The sequence below is a fragment of the Erinaceus europaeus genome, chromosome 9 (assembly GCF_950295315.1).
Source record: "Erinaceus europaeus chromosome 9, mEriEur2.1, whole genome shotgun sequence".
In the NCBI taxonomy this organism is placed as follows: Eukaryota; Metazoa; Chordata; class Mammalia; order Eulipotyphla; family Erinaceidae; genus Erinaceus; species Erinaceus europaeus.
Window position 1 is genome coordinate 123109751 of NC_080170.1, and position 19747 is coordinate 123129497.

General features: G+C 52.9%; 1 protein-coding gene across 4 annotated transcripts in view; it reads right to left on the minus strand.

The window, feature by feature from the left end:
- Window positions 1-17275, minus strand: part of PIGP (phosphatidylinositol glycan anchor biosynthesis class P) — a 35741-nt gene extending 18466 nt beyond the window's left edge. Inside the window, exons 1-6 of one of the 4 annotated variants that reach the window (XR_009551709.1) lie at window positions 17127-17275; window positions 16253-16356; window positions 13749-13821; window positions 12514-12632; window positions 9577-9714; window positions 6027-6101 (exon numbers count right to left, since the gene is read on the minus strand). Coding sequence is in view for 3 of the 4 variants with exons in the window: in XM_060198706.1 (XP_060054689.1) it covers window positions 9584-9714; window positions 12514-12632; window positions 13749-13821; window positions 16253-16334 (405 nt within the window). In the remaining variant the exon portion in view is untranslated. Of the gene's footprint in view, window positions 1-5490; window positions 6102-9414; window positions 9715-12513; window positions 12633-13748; window positions 13822-16252; window positions 16357-17126 lie in introns of those variants that run through there. The other 3 variants (XM_016193847.2, XM_060198706.1, XM_016193845.2) reach the window with 3 other exon arrangements.
- Window positions 17276-19747: the final 2472 nt, after the last annotated feature.

Here is a 19747-nt window from a genome sequence, read left to right on the forward strand (position 1 = left end):
CAGGCAGTGGCACACCAGATTGAGCACACATGGTACCACATGCAAAGACCCAGGTTCGAGCCTCCACTCCCTACCTTCAGGGGGAAGCTTCACAGGTATTGAAGCAGGTCTGCAGGTGTCTGTCTTTCTCTCCCCCGTCTTCCCCTCCTCTCTCCATTTCTCTCTGTCCTATCCAACAACGACGACATCAATAACAAATACAACAATACAACAACAGGGGCAACAAAAGGGAATAAATAAATAAATAAACAAATGATTGTTTTAAAAAATCCTAGAGTCACACAGTGACCTTAGCCCCTCTCTTGCAGACTTTTCTCACGGTTGTCTCTGGTGCAGCCCATGGATCCGGACACTGTGAGGCTGACGGGGTTCTCAAAGTGTCTCAGTCGCACCAGTGATTTCACACACGACATTTTCCTGATTAATCCACCCGGGGAAAACCTGACTGAACCCAGTGCAGCAAGCGTCACTAATCTTCCTGCTGACAAGGAGACCCTGGTAAGGGCCGCTCAGAGAGGGAAGAGGAGGGTAAAGTCTCAGGGCTTCACTTAGCTGCAACCACTGTTTCTGAAGGATCAGATATCAGATCTGATTTTGCCCACTGTCCGTCTCTGGAGTGGTCATTTCCCAGGCTTGTTTAGGAGGTGAGGGGTGAACCTGGAAGCAGTCTCTTGATGGGGCATTTGTTTTGGTGACAACACAAGAGACATTTTTTAAATACCTAAGGGAATGAAAGTAGATTGTCTCCTGTTAAGAAAGTGGCTTGGGTGTAACTTGGCTATTTTTCTATATTCATTCAGTTAAGAAGAGGAAGGGGAGGAGGAGGGAGAGGAAGGGAGGCGAAGGGGAAGATTGGAAGGGGAAAAGGGAGGAGAATAAAAGAAAAATAAGAGAAGAAGAAGAGGCAGAAGCAAAACAGAGTAAAGTTGCCTTTCAAATATATGGTCCTTTCTAGCTCACTCCCCAGAGGACCTGTAAAAAAAGTTTTGCAAATTAAAGTTCAAAAAGACAATGACATTATCAGCACTGATCAAATCCTCCTGCCCAGGAAAATGAGGAGGGTCCAGAGACACCCAAATACATTCTTTGTTTTCACTTGGGGAGGGTGAGTGATTCCCAAGGTTAAGTAAAGGTCCGCTCACACCCTCCCCCTGCCCTCCCCCCCTCTCTCCCCCAAATGGTGGGAGAGCCATGGCCTCAGCCTGCTTGCTCTGCTCAGCTCCCTCTGTGGGTTTGGTTTCTCATAACTGTACTGCATCAGTGGACCCATGAGAAGGCAGATCCATCCCTGATAGGATCTGGCCAGGTGGGCAAGTCTTGACCTCGGGCCTCCATGGCAGAGGTCACTCTCTCCAGTCACTTGTCTTATAAATCACTATCAATTCAATATGCCAGGTGAAAAATACATGGAATACAACTGCCTACATTTTGGTCTGAGTTTATTATTTTTAATATCTTTATTTATTTATTGGATAGAGACAGCCAGAAATTGGGAGGAGGAGGGGAGATAGGGTGTCGTATGCTTTACATTGGTTTGTCCTAGCCCTCCCCCCGCCAAGAGAATTGGATCAGTCCTGTTAATTTCCCGGGCCTACTTGGCCCCGCCAGAAGGAACCCCGAGAGAGGGTTCCAGAGTCCGAGAGTTCCTGAGTCCGAGGGTTCCTGAGTTCGAGAGTGCCAGAGTTCCTGAGTTCCTGAGTTAGCCAGAGTTCCTGAGTTCCTGAGTTAGACAGAGTTCCTGAGTGCCAGAGTTCGAGAGTGACAGAGTTCTGGAGTTTCTGAGTTCGAGAGTAAGGGAGAGGGTTCCTGAGTTCGAGGGTGACAGAGTAAGAGAGTTCCAGAGTTTCAGAGTACGAGAGTTCGAGAGTTCCTGAGTTCGAGAGTTTCAGGGTTACAGAGTAAGAGAGAGTGCCAGAGTGACAGAGTTCCTGGGTTCCTGAGTTCCAGAGTAAGAGAGAGTGCTTGCGCCGCCGCAAAGAGACAGCAGAGTTCTGTTTGGTGATTAGTTTGTGTTAGTTTATGAATCGTTGTTCCTGAATAAAGAAATACAGCTTCCCTGCCCAGCCGTTGTCTCCGCGTCTCTGTTACCCGCCTGTGAAGCCAGCCCGGCCGGCCAGAGCCTCCGAAATTTTAACAACAATAGGGAGAGAGGCAGAGAGACACCTGCAGCACTGCTTCACCACTCGCAAAGCTTTCCCCCTAGAGGTGGGGACCGGAGGCTCGAACCTGGGTCTTTGTGCCCTGTAATATGTGTGCTCAACCAGGTGTGCCGCCACCACCCGGTCCCTTTGGGTTTGCACTTCTTTAGTCTAAGTGTTTAATGTATCAGCTGTAGACTGAATTCTGACTTTGGGCTTAAGTTGTTTAAGTGGTTCTAAATATAAGTTGCTTTAAAAGAGGGAGGGCAGGCAATAGCACAGTGGGTTAAGCGCACACGGCACAAAGTGCACCAACTAGTGTGAAGATCCCGGTTCGAGCCACCAGTTCCCCACCTGCAAGGGGGTCGCTTCACAGGCAGTGAAGCAGGTCTACAGGTGTCTATCTTTCTCTCCCCTCTCTCTTCCCCTCCTGTCTCTGTCCTATCCAACAAAAATGAAAGCAATAACAACAACAACAATAAACTAGGGTAACAAAAAAGGGGAAAAAATAGCCTCCAGGAGCAGTGGATTCATGGTGCAGGCACTGAGCCCCAGTGATGACCCTGGAGACAAAAAAATAAAATAATAATCATAATGAATGACCCAGTCCAGCTGTCCTGGGGAGACAGATCAGGAACCTTCTCCTTTCCCTGAATTCCAGTCTACCCGCATGTGGGCACTGTCCACCAGACTGGGCTCTGGCCACTGGCAGCAGCTGTTGCTGTGTTCAGGTTTTCTAAGTTCTGTGGCCCAGGGGCTGGTTATGAGACACAGCCTGTCCCCCAGGCACTTTGGGATGGGGAGGAAGCTTGGGGTCAGGTCAATTTGCACAAGGAGTTTAGGCAGCAGCCAGCCCAGGCACCTGGCTGAGATCATTCTAAATAAACCAGGGCAGGTCCAGGAGCTCAGGAAAGCATCTGGGGAGGTAGTTCAGCAAGCTGAGTGCAGGCCATGCAAACAGGAGGCATCAGGTTTGATCCCAGGTGTTACGTGTGCCGGAGTGATACTCTCCGGCTTCCCTTCCAGGATCTCAGATAAATAAATATAAATATAAATATTGACTTACATATATGGCTCTGGGGAACCCACCAGCGTGCAGCCTTGTGCAGGCATGATCCCACCACTGAGCAGTCTCCCTCGCCCAGCGTGGGAGAGAAACACTGAGAGATAAATGGATGGAAGGAGAGAGAAAAACAGGCAGAGAGGAGAGACACCACAGCACTTTCTTTCTTCCTTTCTTTCTTTCTTTCTTTCTTTCTTTCTTTCTTTCTTTCTTTCTTTCTTTTTTTTTGCCTCCAGGGTTACTGCTGGGCTCGGTGCCTGCACCATGAATCCACCGCTCCTGGAGGCCATTTTCCCCCCTTTTGTTGCCCTTGTTGTTGTAGCCTCGCTGTGATCACTATCATTGCCATTGTTGATGTTGTTCATTGTTGGATAGGACAGAAAGAAATGGAGAGAGGAGGGGAAGACAGAGAGGGGGAGAGAAAGACAGACACCTGCAGACCTGCTTCACCACCTGTGAAGCGACTCCCCTGCAGGTGGGGAGCCGGAGGCTCGAACTGGGATCCTTACGCCGGTCACTGTGCTTTGCGCCACATGCGCTTAACCCACTGCGCCACCACCTGACCCCACCACAGCACTTTCACGGAGCTTTCCCTGGTACTATCAGTCCATGGTACTATCAGTCCATGTGGTGCTGGGGCTCAAACTCAGGGTCTCACACACAGGAAGGTTTGTGTTCCACTAGGTGACCCATCTTCTGGCCCCTCAGGTCTAACTTTTATTGTATATATTTACTTATTTTTACCAGAGCACTGATCAGCTCTGGTTTATGGTGGCGTAGAGGATTGAACCTGGGCTTCGAAGCCTCAGGCATGAGAGTCTGTTTGCATAACCATTATGCTATCTACCTTCCACCCTAATGTACATATTTTTGAGAGGGACAGAGAAAGAGGAAGAGACCCCATAGCCCTGTTCCACCGTCCATGGGGCTCCCTGGGTCCTGTGCGTGGTGTTCTCAAGTGCTGCTAAGGTTCAAACCCAGGCCCACTGAGCCCCCTCCAGTCCTGATTTCATATTTGTTATCAAAAATTATTTATTCCATATTATAGTAATAATAATTATTATTTGCCTCCAGGGTTGTCGCTGGGACTCAGTGCCTGCACTGTGAATCTACTGCTCCTGGAGGCTATTTTTTCCCTTTTGTTGCTTTTGTTATTTATCGTTGTTATTATTATTGTTGTTGTTATCACTGTCATTGTTGTTGTATAGGACTATTGCTGGGCGTCCTCTGGCCAGTGGAGAAGCGTCAGCAACACGGGAACAGGGAACCGGCGACTGGCGGTGAGGGTGAGGGGTGGAGGAAAGAACCACCCTCTGGGAGTGCTTCAGAGAAACAGCTTGTTTATTGTTCACACACAGGGTTAGACAGACTGGTCACCGTCCGATAGTAACATGGGGGAAGCATGTAGGACCCAGTGAGGAAAGTGAGTGACACTCACGCCATGTTAATCACCCCCAGGTGCACCTTCTTCATGCTCTTAGGTCACACCTGCTCCTCATATCCAGCTCGGGCTCAAAGGCAAGTTACCAGCCTGTAAGGACCCAAGTTACAGCCTTATGAAGGGAGGCCACGTACCAGAAACGGGAACGTTTAGGATGTGTTGTGTGAGGAGGCAGCTCCCTTGCCCCTTGAGCTTGGTGCCATGTCAGCTTACAGAGTTGAGGAGGGACACACACGCCTTTAGGTCAGGTCAGCCTTGGGGTCTACCTCCTCCAGACTCAGTACAGAAGTGATAGGCCTCTACCCAGGTTGGGGGTGTGCACCTCCCATATAGGACAGAGAGAAATGGAGAGAGGAGGGGAAGACAGAGGGGGAGAGAAAGAGAGACACCTGCAGACCTGCTTCACCGCCTGTGAAGCGACTCCCCTGCAGGTGGGGAGCTGGAGGCTCCAACCCGGATCCTTACGCAGGTCCTTGCGCTTTGCACCATGTGTGCTTAACCCACTGCGCCACCGCCCAGCCCCCCAAGATTATTTATTATGTATTATTACATGGGAGTTCCACAAGGGACAGAGAGAATGAGAGACAAGCCGGAGGAGACCACTCTGGCACATGTGGGAGGGGGATCAAACTGAGGACCTCAGCGTGCAAGCTTAGTGCTCTGCCAGTGATTAACCCAGTCTGTGACTGCAGCTTTTAAATGGATGACTATTGGCGGTTTAGAATGGCTTGTGAGATCCTAAGAGTACAGGGGAGTAGTTTCACCCAGCACCCAGCACCACAGCTCCATGCCACCCTCCCTCCCGTTTGCTCCATTTCCCCAAAAGATGGCCACCATAGTCTTCAAAGTCTTAGTGACAGTGACTTTTTTTTTCATTGCCACCAGGGTTATCACTGGGGCTCGGTGCTGGGACTACAAACCCACCATTCCTGGTGCCCTTTCCCCCCCCCCCTTTTCTTATTTTATTTTTTGCCTCCAGGGTTATTGCTGGGGCTTGGTGCCTGCACTATGAATCCACTGCTCCTAGAGGCTATTTTTTCTCCTTTCTTGTTGTTACTATTATAGTTATTGCCGTCATTGTTGTTGGATAGGACAGAGAGAAATGGAGAGAGGAGGGAAAGACAGAGAGGGAGAGAGACAGACAGACACCTGCAGACCTGCTTCACCACCTGTGAAGTGACCCACCCCTGCAGGTGGGGAGCCGGGGGCTCGAACTGGGATCTTTACACTGGTCATTGTGCTTGGTGCCATGTGCGCTTAACCCCTGTGCCACCACCCAATCCCGTTTTTTTTTTCCTTTTCTGTTTTGACTTGCCAGGATAGAGAGAAACTGAGAAGAGAGGGGAGACAGAGAAGAAAGAGCGGAGGCAGGCAGTGGCAGTACCTGTTTTTTTTTTTTCTTATGATGCAGCTCACATTACGATGCACCAGGACCCAGGTTCAAGCCCCTGATCCCCACCTGCAGGGAGAAAGTTTCATGAGTGGTGAAGCAGGGCTGCGGGTGTCTCTCTGTCTCTCTCCCTATCTCCCCCTCACCTCTCAATTTCTGTCTCTATCCAATAAATTAAGAATATATAAAAAAAAAAGAGGATTAAGACACCTTTAGACCTGCTTCACTGTTCACAAAAAAGGTGCAGAGTGGAGGCTTGACTATTTTTTGTGTGTGTGTCTCCAGGGTTATTGCTGGGGTTTGGTGCCTGCACTACAATTCCACTTCTCTTGGAGGCTATTTTTTCTCATTTTTGTTGCCCTTGTTGTTATTATTGTTATTGTTGTCATTGATGCTGGATAGGACAGAGAGAAATGGAGAGAGGAGGGGAAGACAGAGAGGGGAAGAGAAAGACAGACACCCGCTTCACTGCTTGTGAAGCGACCCCCATGCAGGTGGGGAGCTGGGGGCTCGAACCGGGATCCTTACACTGGTCTTTGCACTTTGCGCCAAGTGTGCTTAACCTGCTGTACTTCCACCCACCCCCAACTTTTTTTTTTACAAGTAATTGAGTTCCTGTTCTCTCTCTCTCTCTCTCTCTCTCTATATATATATATATATATATATATATAAATTTCTTTATTGGGAAATTAGTGTTTTACATTCAACAGTAAATACAATAGTTTGTACATGCATAACACTTCTTAGTTTTCCATATAACAATACAACCCCCACGAGGTCCTCTGTCATCCTTTTTGGACCTGTATTCTCCACCCCCACCCTGTTTTTTATATTTTTAATTTAATTCTAAGAATCCATTCACTGGAGGGGTGTTAAAACCAGCATATTTGGGAGCTGGGCGGTAGCGCAGAGGGTTAATCGCAGGTGGTGCAAAGTGCAAGGACTGGCATGAGGAACCTGGTTCGAGCCCTCAGCTTCTCACCTGCAGGGGCGCTGCTTCACAGGTGTCTATCTTTCTCTACCCCCCATCTTCCCCTCCTCTCTCCATTTCTCTTTCCAATCCAACAACAACACCAATAACAACAACAGTTACTACAACAATAAAACAAGGGCAACAAAAGGAAATAAATAAATATTTGTAAAAAACCACATTTGGGAGTCAGGCGGTGGCGCAGCGGGTTAAGAGCAGGTGGCACAAAGCCCAAGACCGGCGTAAGGATCCCGGTTCGAGCCCCGGGATTTGCTTCACAAGCGGTGAAGCAGGTCTGCAGGTGTCTGTCTTTCTCTCCTTTTCTCTGTCTTCCCCTCCTCTCTCCATTGCTCTCTGTTCTATCTGACAACGACAACATCAATAACAACAACAATAAAACAAGGGCAACAAAAGGGAATAAATAAATATTTTAAAAAACCCAGCACATTTTCACCTTCACTTTTCTCTCTGGAGTATTTCAAACTTTTATTTGGACCTAAGATGAAAGTTATTATTATAGTTTTCTTTTTTTCTTATGACGCAGCTGGAAATGTACCAGACATCACGAGCTCTGTACCTACAGTCAAGTTCTTAGGAAAAAAAAAAAAAAAACAGCCCCAGGGGCTCCTGGGAGACTGCCGGTGTCTAACAAAGGCTGGTGCGTGGGCAGCTTATTGGGGAGGCGGAGTGAGGTGGAGAGGACTGACGCCAATGCTGGCTGAGTCACGGAGGTCGCCGTTGCCATGGGGACCGCAGCCCAATCTCCCAGGATGCTCTGGAGCAGGATGCTCAGAACAGGATACTTGGGGTGCTGATATGAGATTTGGTGAGGGGAGATTTGGTGTGCAGGGTAACCTGAGGGTATCACACCCCCATCCTTTTAGGGTACTGGGTCTCGAGGCACCGCTATGTGGACCAGGTCAGAGTGGCCCCAGTGGCTAGAGTAAGAGTTGGGTCACAGGGAGGAGTCAGACACTCTTCCCACGCCACTGTCCCCAAGCAGGAGGGGCGCTGAGGACCCCCGGCCAGTGGCTGTCACAGTGTGGTCTGCAGAGCCTCTTGGGGTTGGGGCCAGAGGCCCACCTTCTCCAGGACAGCGCTGAGAGGCCCCATCCTCCCACTGTGCTTCTCTCTCCAGCGCATGAGGGAGTACTCTGGGGGTCTACTGCTAGGCCAGCTGGGAATTTGCAAAAACATAAGTTGATCCCACTGGGTCTACTGCACATTAGTGTATCCTCCCTTCCTTCCCTCCTCTCTCTCTTTGAAGTTGGAGCATCTCTCTCTCTCTCTCTCTTTCACACACACACACACACACACACACACACACACACACACACACACACAATTTCACCTCTCCAGGACACACTTTCTTTCTTCCTTTTTTTTTAATACTATTTTTATTTTAATGAGAGGAAGATATATAGAGAGAGACCAGAGCCCTGCTCAGCTCTGGCTTACAGAGATGCTGGGAACTGAACCTGGGACCTCAGAGCCTCGGGAAGGAGAGTCCATTTGCAGAACCATGTTGCCTCCCCAGTCCAAGGCTCCTTTTTCATTGTGACAGAGAGACAGGGAGAGAGAGAGGTATGTCACAGCACGTCCCTCAAAGGGAGAGGCCACCCAGGCAGAGACCCCGTGGCTGGGGAGGAGGCCCAGTGGGCAGAGTGAAGGACCTGGATATGCGAGGGTGTCCGTCTGCTACCCAGATGCCCCGTTTCCACATGGCAAGTCTTTCTCCTTCCAATGCTGTGGCCTCCTGCACACCCAACCTCACTGCTCTCAGGTCAGTTTTTCCTTCATTCCATTTCAGGGAAAGCGACAGACCATGCCCCTCAGCACCCAAGCTTTCCCAGGGCCATGGCACCAGCCACCTGGTGCTACAGCTAGGTCCCGTAGGGGGTGAAGCACAAGCCCAGGCCAGTGAGCTGGGTTCGAGCCCTGGGGCCATGTGGGAGCACTGTGCCCAGCACTGGCAGCGGAGGGTGCTGCGGTTGTCTCTCCCTGAAATTAAAAAAGTTCAAACATCTGGGAATGCTGAGAGTGCACGTAGGGAGGGCCTGGGTGCTGCCAGTAAAAAAAAAAAAAAAAAAAAGCGCAGGTGGTGCAAAGCACAGGGACTGGCGTAAGGATCCCAGTTCGAGCCCCTGGCTCCCCACCTGCAGGGGAATCGCTTCACAGTTTGTGAGGCAGGTCTGCAGGTGTCTGTCTTTCTCTCCCCCTCTTTGTCTTCCCCTCCTCTCTCCATTTCTCTCCGTCCTATCCAACAACGAACAACATCAACAATGGCAATAATAATAACCACAACGAGGCTACAACAACAAGGGCAACAAAAGGGGGAAAAAATGGCCTCCAGGAGCAGTGGATTCATGGTGCAGGCACCGAGCCCAGCAATAACCCTGGAGGAAAAAAAAATCTGCTGAAAAAATTTAGCTTTTTATTTATTCTTTCCTTTCACAACTGATGTTTGACCGCATTTACAGTATCAGTGGGACTTAACCAAGAAGTGTCAACAAAGTATTTCTATTTCAACAATGAAAATTAAAAAGAGAGAGTCAAGATACTCATGGTCAGCACCTTTTACTTAGTGCTGGGTGTGCTGTGCTTTGGCTGGGAAAAAGAACATCTTGTTGACTTCGTTGATAGGAACATCTCTTAGTGCTGGGATGGCCTCTTTCTGGTGCTTCTTCTGCTGCTGTTTCTTAGCATAACTGTCTGTAAGAAGAAGAAAAAAAAACAATCTGTCCAGTCTTCCTCTCTGTGGTTCACAGAGCCACCACAGTCTGTCTGCTAATGTTCGGAGAACAACTAATGCCGGGCTTAACGCAGAGAAGCGGCAACTTAGGGACCTGGGAGGCAGGCAGTGGGTAGCACGCCAGGCCTCCATGCCTGAGGTCCTGAGCTTGACCCCGGGCACTGAATGTGCCAGAGTGATGGTCTAGTTCTTTCTCTCTCCCTTATAAACTTATGGAGGGACCTAGAAAAGATAGTGTAAATTCTCTTTTGAAAAACATCCCAACTGGACTGAAATCAGCAAAGTACTTCTCCAATCTCTGATCTGAACTACAAAGTAGCATTTCATTTATTGGATGATGATGATGATGATGATGATGATGATGATATTAAAGTTCCCTTTGCAAACTTCTCAGAGGAACAGAATTAGACCCGGGTTTAGAAAATACATTTCAATCGATGCATTTGGCACAATCTTTCATGGGGACTTTGCAACTTCCCTCCTCTGCATAAACTGCCCGTTTGTTTTAGTCGTCAAGAATGCAGGCAAGACAGTGGGTCACCATACAAGCAATGAACAAGTGTGTGACAGACAGTTTAGGGTCATGAATGAAGGCTCTGAAAAGTCAAAAAAGCAAACCAGGGAACTTGATTTATCTGCCGCCAGGGCTGGCGCTGGGGCTTGGTTTCAGCTCTACAAAGCCACCGCCATTTCCTTTTCCTTCTTTCTTTCTTTTTGCCACCAGAGATATTGCTGGGCTTGGTGCCTGAACTGTGACTGTGACTCCAACACTCGGGCAGCCATTTTTTCCATTTTTTTTTTTCGTTTCTATTTTTATTGGACAGGACAGAGAGAAACTAAGAGAAGAGAGGAGATAGAGAGAGGGAGATAAGAGACCTTCAGACCTGTTCACCGTTCACGGAGTGTCCCTCCTGCAGGTGGGGTGTGGGGCTCAAACCCAGGACCTTGCACATGGTGATATGTGCGTTTAACCGAGTGTGCCAACCACCTGACCCTTCTTTCTGTTATATTTTATAGGACAGGACAGAGAGAAACTGAGAAGAGAGGGGAGATAGAGAGGGAGAAAGAGAGACACCTGCAGACCTGTTCACCGCTTATGAAGCACCTTCTTGCAGGTGGGGAGTGGGGTCTAGACCCTGGGTCCTTGCACATGGTAATGTGTACTTAACTGGGTGTGCCACTGCCCATCCCCCCACACCAGGAAACTTAAAAAAAAATGGATCTTATTTATTTCATACGGGATAGAAGGGATTTCGCATTAGAGAGAGCAGAGCACCACTCAGCACGCATGGGACCGGGGATTGAACCAGGAGTCTCAGGCGTGCAAGTCCAGCACTCCACCAGTTACTTAAATGAAAGAATTAAAAAAAAAAAAAAGTAGAGTCGGGTGGCAGCGCAGTGGGTTAAGTGCATGTGATGCGATGCGCAAGGACCAGCGGAAGGATCCTGGTTCGAGCCTCCGGACCCCACCTGCAGAGGAGTTGCTTCACAGGTGGTGAAGCAGGTCTGCGGGTGTCTGTCTTTCTCTCCCCCTGTCTTTCCTTCTTCTCTCCATTTCTCTCTGTCTATTTAACAATGATGACATTAGTAACAACAATAAGAAACAACAAGGGCAACAAAAGGGAAAATAAATAAATAGTGTATTCCTCTAAAAAAATGCAAAAGCGTGCTGCAGCTTTCTAACCACTCAGCTTGGACCAGGTGCACAGTGGTTCTGAGGAGGCGGGACCCCCCCCTCTTGTGGAAAAGGCTGCACACACCTACTTGGCCTCTACCGACAACAGTCCCCACTGAGCATTCCACAAGATTCTCTGGGGGCTACTACGGAACTGATGCTCTGGGGAAATGCCCGTTAACTCATGCTCTGAAGACATCTCCACTGGAACTCTTTTCTGCCAGCTAAACCTCTCTCTCTCTCCCTCTCTCTCTCTTGCCTCCAGGGTTATTGCTAGGACTCAGTACCTGCACCATGAATCCACTGCTCCTGAAGGCCATTTTTTCCCTTTTGTTGCCCTTGTTGTTTATTGTTGTTGTTATTATTATTATTGTTGCTGTCATTGCTGTTGGGTAGGACAGAGAGAAATGGAGAGAGGGGAAGACAGAGAGAAAGAGACACCTGCAGACCTGCTTCACTGCTTGTGAAGCAACCCTCCTGCAGGTGGGAAGCCAGGGGCTCGTACCGGGATCCTTACGCCGGTCCTTGCACTTAACCATGTGCACTTAACCTGCTGCCTTTCCGCCCAGTCCCCTAAATGTGTTCTCTATGTGACCCTGCGTTTCTTACTCCTTGGCTCTTTTTTTTTTCTCGTCTGCCTCCAGGGTTATCGCTGGGGCTCAGTGCCTGCACCATGAATCCACTGCTCCTGGAGGCCATTCCCCCCTTTGTTGCCCTTGTTGTTGTAGCCTTGTTGTGGTTATTATTGTTATTGTTGATGTCATTCGTTATTGGATAGGACAGAGAGAAATGGAGAGAGGAGGGGAAAACAGAGAGGGAGAGGGGAAGACAGACGCCTACAGACCTGCTTCACCGTCTGAGAAGCGACTCCCCTGCAGGTGGGGAGCCGGGGGCTCGAACCGGGATCCTTAAGCCGGTCCTTGCACTTTGCGCCACGTGCGCTCAACCCGCCGCGCCACCGCCCGGCTCCTGCTCCTTGGCTCTTTAACTGTGCCGGTGTCTCTGGGCTGCGGCCTCATCTCGGCTGCTTCACACCTGTCTGTCTCCTCCACCCCGCCCAGCGCCGTCCTGCGCGAGGGTTTACCTGTGATGGTGTGCAGGGAGTCGAGTGGGGAGGTGTTGGCCATATTGACGCCAAACAGCAGCACGTACCCGATGGCGACGGTGATGAGGAGGTAGACCGGCAAGGCCACCGCCCAGTATCTGCGGGGTGGTGTGGAAGCAGGCGACAGGCTTCCTCAGGAGCTGCACCTCCTGAACCAGGATCCTTGCGCTCGCTTTGCGCCATGTGCGTTTAACCCGCTGCGCTCCCGCCCGGCCCCGCGTCAGCAGTTTTTAGAAAATGACTGCGACCTACTGGGGCAGACAGACAGCTCACTCAGCGGAGTGCACACGCCACCATATAAGAAGACTAAGGTCAAGGCCCCGGCATCACACGGGAGCAGCGTGTATAGCGCTGAGAGCAGCTGCGTGGACGGTGGAGCACTACTGTGGCCTGTCTGTCTGCCAGAGCAGCGGGATCTTACAGGCATGAAGCTCTAGTTGGGGAAAAAATCTCTCTCTCTTTTAATCAGAGCACTGCTCAGCTCTGGCTTATGGTGGAATGGGGGACTGAACCTGGGACTCTGGAGCTCAGGCAAGAGAGTCTCTTTGCATAAGCTATCTACCCCCACCCGAAAAAAGTCACTACGTACATCGTGTCTGCCGTTGAGTAATACACCTTGGAGAATTATCTTTATTTTGCGTGCACCGTACCCCGAGCAGTGATTCGCTCACTCTGCTGCTTGGTCTCCAGGCTCCTCTGATTCCTCAAACCCCAAGTTCTCTGGCAGGCGGGGCTCTCAGAGCCTCTCATGGAATGTTCTATCTTGAATCCCTTTTTAGGTGCACTGCTTTCAATTTCTCCTCTCCTGTTTTCTCTTTCTGGAACCTCTAAGACCTTTTTTCAGCCTGCTACACTTTCATCTCCCTTTGGGTGCCTTTGTAGCACTTTCTGGAAATGACCTTTGTCGTAACTTCTGACCCTTCGATTCCGTATCTGCTCTCCCAGCACTCGTTCCTGTGAGCTTACAGTTTAATACTTCTTCTCCCTACAAGGAATTCTAGCATGCTATTGGGGCGGGGAGGAATAGAGACAGATGTGTGTTCACACCATTTTTAACTTGAGGTACACGAATAACAACCTTTACAAAGCCTTGTTTTCTCTATGGCTGTCAACAAACTCCTCAAAGAACAGATACCTAAGATACAGTTTACTTTAAGGACAAATCTTTCAGAACAGCACTACAACGCCCTCTTTTCAGAATGTATTAAACTTACTTTTGAGGCCAATAGGTTAGGCCCAGAGAGTGTAGCCAAGACTCAGGAACAAACGCCCACACAAGATAGAGAACTGCAGGAGAAAAAAGGGTAAAAAAGTAAAATAAATACAACAACACGAAGAAGGCACATTCGCCTCTCAAGGTTCAGAGCCGATAAAAGTCTGTGGAGGTTTCTCTTCATCCTCTTCTTTTTCTAATCATTTCTTTTTTTAATTTTTATTTATTATTGGATAGAGAGGGAAACTGAGAAGAGAGGGGGAGGCAGAGAGGGAGAGAGATGCAGAGAGACACCTGCAGCCCTGCTTCACCACTCGTGAGCTTCCCCCTTACAGGTGGGGACCAGGGTCTTGAACCGGGGTCCTTGTGTGCCGGGATGGGAGCGCTTAATCAGGTGCGCCACCACCTGGCCTCTTTTCCTCTTTGCTTCTAGCTCCACTTCTGTATTACTTCATAGCCATTGTTCTGTTGTGGTAAAAGAAAATAAAAGGCTTCATTCCTAACCTTTTTTTCTTTTCTGGAGCTAACACCGGGGCTTCCTCTAGTGTCAAGGATCCTCCCATGTGGTGCAGGGGGTTCAACCTGGCCACACACGTGGCAGGGCAGGCACCCTACCCAGTGGGCTGTCTCTCTGGCCCCTACCCTGATCGCCTCTTGAGAGTCCGTAGTGTTAAGTATTTTCACAGAGCTGTGAAATCAATCTCCAGCACTTTTTCAATGCTGCAAATCTGAAAGTCCACGCCTATCGATGAACAACCCCCTCGTCGCCATGACTCTGTTTCCCTCCCTCCCTCCCTACATGTTCTCTGTATCTGAAGACTAAAAGGAGAGAGAAAAAAAGTCCACCAAGAGGAGGAGAATCACTTATGTGAGAGGCCTCGGTGCAAAAAGAAAAAAAAAATCATAGCAATTCATTGTCACTACGGCTAAAAGAGTGAAATTACTGTAGCATCTGGGTTCGAATTTTAGCTCCATCGTTTACTTTGTGGTTGAAAGCATCTTACTTAAAGGGCTTCACATGGTCACCTGTAAACTGAAGGGATAACAGCAAGATCTGGAACAATTCTCAGGACAGAATGATAGGCATTTTGTGTCCAGGAAACACCGTCACCCTTCCATAGTGAAGAACTTGAGGGCTCAGAGAGGCCAGGCAGCCAGGTCCCAGTCTAAAGCAGAGGCACGGAGGAGGGGCCAGGCTTTGAACTCGGGTCACCACTTTCCCACTGCAGAGTCTGCAGCTGACAGAGTGGCTATGTGACTAGCTCTACTGACACACTTAGCTCGGGACTTCCCTTTTGATGTCTCTGTTTTTTATTTTTGATTGCCGCCAGGCCTTTGCTAGCTAGGGCTTGGTGGCTGCACTATGAATCCTCTGTTCCCAGTGGCCAAATGTTCACTTTCTGTTTTGGAAAGACAAAACTTTAGAGGGGAGACAGACAGACAGACACATATGGTCATACACCTGCAGCACTGCTTCACTGTTTATGAAACCTTCCCCCTGAAGGTGGGGGCTGGGAGCTTGAACCCAGGTCCCTGTGCATGATGCTTGCTGGCTGCACCACTGCCAGCCCCCCTGCCCACTTCATTCTTATACCCTCTGGAGGGGAAGACATGGGTTTGCTATGACACTGACATATGACATGCTGGCATCTCTGTCAGTTTCCTTATTTGTAAAACGTGTCCTGTTAAGGATGGAGAGGGACCCAGGATGCCAAGCCCCCCAACTTCTCTTCGGGAAGCCCCTTTAGTGCTGAGCCGCCCCCCCCCCCCCCCCCCCCCCCCCCCCCCGCGGCCACACCAATGACCTTACACTTCTCTGTTCACGGCTGTCTTGTTGCTGGCGGTATGGGTGGAGGTGACTTTTCAGTTTGGTCCCATGTCTCTCCACCGGGCTCACCGTCCTTAACACCGGTTCTCTTTGTAGATTTACCGGCCTGACTAGCCCAGAGCCCAGAAGGTCTTCACAGGACAGAGCAGCTTTGACTCCCTCTGCCATCCTGCCTGGGGCTGGCTCGGCGTTTGCTGAGATCACGTGTTGCACACTAGTGCCGGCCACCCCGGACCGCCTGGGCCCGTGCCCTCCACCTGGTTTCCCATAAGCCAGAGGGTCAGGAAGTCCTGTGTCCGTATTCTTTTTTTAAAAATTTTATTTATTTATTTATTCTCTTTTGTTACCCTTGTTGTTTTACTGTTGTAGTTATTGTTCTTATTGATGTCATTGTTGGATAGGACAGAGAGAAATGGAGAGAGGAGGGGAAGACAGAGAGGGGGAGAGAAAGACAGACACCTGCAGACCCGCTTCAACGCCTGTGAAGCGACTCCTCTGCAGGTGGGGAGCCGGGGGCTCGAACCCGGATCCTTACGCCGGTCCCTGTGCTTTGCGCCACCTGCGCTTAACCCACTGCGCCACCGCCTGACTCCCCAGTGTGCATATTCTAAGAGCAGGTGCAACGGCAGCCTTGTCCCAGGAAAGGAACAAGTACCCTCCGCTGGGCCGGTACTTACTGAAGCCAAACTGGGAGCTCAGAAAGAGGACGAAGCCGTAGATGGCTCTCTCGGGCAGTGGCGAGGGCGAATTTTCCACCATCTTCTGCGGGGCTCTGGGCGATCTGTGGAAAAGCGACATAATCACTGTCTGACATTTTTCTTTCTCGGCCGTGGGTGAGGGTGGCCTCGTGGCTTCGCCATAGCACAGCTCCTGCGGGGCTCCTCTTCCTCCCCTTCTGCCGCAGCTGAGCTCGCTGCAGACAGACGTCCACACACACCACCCAGTCACGGCAGCTGGCACGCTCTACCTTCCCAGCTGCTTGCACAACCCCGGCCTGCTTGCACGCTCCACCCACTCAGCCAATTTGCACACCCCGGCCTGCTTGCACACCACCCACCCAGCCTATTTGCACACCCCCACTCGGCCTGCTTGCAACCACCCACCCAGCCAATTTGCACATCCCCGCTCGGCCTGCTTGCACACACCACCCACCCAGCCTATTTGCACACCCCCGCTCAACCTGCTTGCAACCACCCACCCAGCCTATTTGCACAGCCCCACTCGGCCTGCTTGCAACCACCCACCCAGCCAATTTGCACACCCCCGCTCGGCTTGCTTGCCGAGCCTATCTGCACACTCCACCGACCCAGCCTGTGCACACTACATCTGCTTGCCACTCTCTCGACGACTTGTTTGTACTCAGCCTTCTGCACACTGCAGCCCCCCAACCCGCTCGCACCCTCTCGCACATGAGCACATCAGCCCCTGGCCTCGAACCCCTGCAATGGGCGGGAAGAAGAGGGGGCGACGGCCCAACAGGTCCTGGCCCTCCCGCAGAGGCCCCACCTCCCACCCCGCTGAAGCAAAAGGACAAAAGGCGGGACGCTCCACCTCGGGGCTTAGCAGCGTCCCCTCCGACCGCCCCACTCCGCGGGCAGAGGCCGCCCGGTCGCAGCGCGGAGGAGGGGGAGGCCGGACCCCAGGGGAGATGGGCTTCGTGACCGCCGCCGCTCTCGCCGCACGCAGGCGCACTGCCACCTTCTCCACTCCCGGGTCGCGACGCGCATGCGCGGGGGGGGGTGGGGCGCGGCAGCCTCGCGCAGGCGCACTCCGCAGCGTGACGCGCCGAAGCCCCGGCCGCGCGCCTGGCCGCCCACTCTGCGCGTGCGCCCGCGGGGACGCCGAAGCCCCAGGCGTGGGCTGTGCTCCAGCCAGAGCTCGCGGCCAGGGGAGCGACGCGCAGGCGGCTCACGCTGCAGCCGGGACGCCCGGGGCGCGGGGCCTCCTGCACCCCCCCCCCCGGGGTGTGTGGTGAGTGTGGTCGCGCGTCTGGGGCCGGGGTCCGTGTCCGTGTCCGCGGGGGCAGCCCCCGCCGTGCGCTCCTCTCGGGACACCCCTCCACGCGGGACCCCCACCCCGGGGTCGCCCCTCCACCAAGCCCTACCCGTCGGGGCCCCCCCCCCCCACCTCGGCCTTTTTGTGCGCTCGTCACGGGGGACACCCTCTGGGCGGGAAGGGGCACGGTGTCCAGGGTCCCTCCCGGGGGTCTCTCACCCGACCCCCAGGTGCACCCTTGGTGACAGCCCCAGCCAGAGAGCGGGGACGCGTCCTGGGTGGGGGTTCCCCATCTGGAGATCTCTCCTCCCCATCCCCCTTTTGTGTCCGCGAGTCCTGCCAGGCAGGGGCACCCACCCCAATCTGCGCGGAGACCCCCCCCACCCCCATTCCTCCGGGAGGTGCCCCTCTCCCCGCCCGGGGGTCGTGCTGGCGTGTTAACAGCCTCTTGAGTCCCTGAGGGCCCCTCCTCCCCCCCAGACACCCCTTTTCTGCTGGGGACCCCCCCAAAGCGCGCGCTCATGGGAGGGGGGGTCCGGGCGCGCGCCTTCGGGAAGGTTCTGCAAATCTGCGCCACCTGTTTACTGGGAGGGCGGGGCACATCCGGGGAGGACAGGGACCCCACAACCCCCCCTCCATTTCCCAGCGCCCCTGCGCAGATGCCTCTTCCTCCCTGAGCCCACTCTCAGGAAGGGGGACACACCCGCTGGCCTGGCCGGCGCAGCCACCTGGACAGAAGCAGGGGAGTGAGGACCCCCCCCCCAATCTTGCAGGTGCATCTAGATCGGAATCAGGAGGGTAAAGACCTCCCCCAATCTTTCAGGAGGGTAGAGACCCTGCGAGTGTGTCCAGTTTGTGCCAGAATTGGGAGGGGGTATGGACCCCCCCCAAATCTTGCCAGAGCAGGTGCGTCTAACCTGCGCCAGAATTGGGGGTTAAAGACCCCTCAAATCATGCGACACCCCCATCTCCACGGAGCCTATGAGTTACCCAGAAATGCCCTTTTTTTTTTAGGGAGGAGGTCGTTAGCACTGTCTTTGAAAATGGCAAGAAATGTGCTCCCCCCTCCCTTATTTATTTATTTATTTGTTTTTTGTATTCACTTTAGTGCTTCGGTGTCTGCACAATGCATCCGCTGCACCTGGACGCCATTTTTTTTTTCTCATTTTTGTCATTGTTATTGCTGGTTAGGCTAGGGAGAAAACGAGAGAGGAGAAAAGACACCTGCAGACCTGCTTCACCATCTGTGAAGTGACCTTTCTGCAAGTGGGGAGCCGGGGGCTCGAACCAGTATCCTTAAGCGGGTTTGTGTGCTTCGCGGCTTGTGCGCTTAACCTGCTGCGCTATTGTGCTGTCGCCGGGGGGGCCCCTCCTTTTTTTTTTTTTGTTTGTTTTAAATCCTAAGTGAAGTGGGCTTTTTTCTAAGACGGTGTGCGGACAGAGGGCGCTCGTTGCACAGCCTGTTGCTGGAAGGCTCTGTGGGGGGCTGACGCATAGCTGGGGGGGCTGGCGCGCGGTGGGGGGCTGGCGCGCATCTGGGCAGGGGGGGCTGGCGCGCAGCTGGGGGGGGTTGACGTGCTGGGGGACTGGCGCGCGGCTGGGGGGCTGGCGCGCAGCTGGGGGGGTGACGTGCTGGGGGGCTGGCGCGCGGTGAGGGGGCTGGCGTGCAGCTGGGGGGTTGACGTGCTGGGGGGGGCTGGCGCGCAGCTGGGGGGGTTGACGTGCTGGGGGGGCTGGCGCGCGGTGGGGGCCTGGCGCGCAGCTGGGAGGGTTGACGTGCTGGGGGGGCTGGCGCGCGGTGGGGGGCTGGCGCGCATCTGGGCGGAGGGCTGGCGCGCAGCTGGGGGGGTTGACGTGCTGGGGGGCTGGCGCGCGGTGGGGGCTGGCGCGCATCTGGGCAGAGGGCTGGCGCGCAGCTGTGGGGGTTGACGTGCTGGGGGGGGTTGGCGCGCGGTGGGGGGCTGGCGCGCAGCTGGGTGGGGGGCTGGCGCGCAGCTGGGGGGGTTGACGTGCTGGGGGGGCTGGCGCGCGGTGAGGGGGCTGGCGCGCATATGGGCGGGGGGGCTGGCGCGCAGCTGAGGGGGGCTGGCGCGCGGTGGGGGCTGGCGCACAGCTGGGCGGGGGGCTGGCGCAGGACGGGCGCTAGGTGGGGGGCTGGCGTGCAGCTGGGGGGGTTG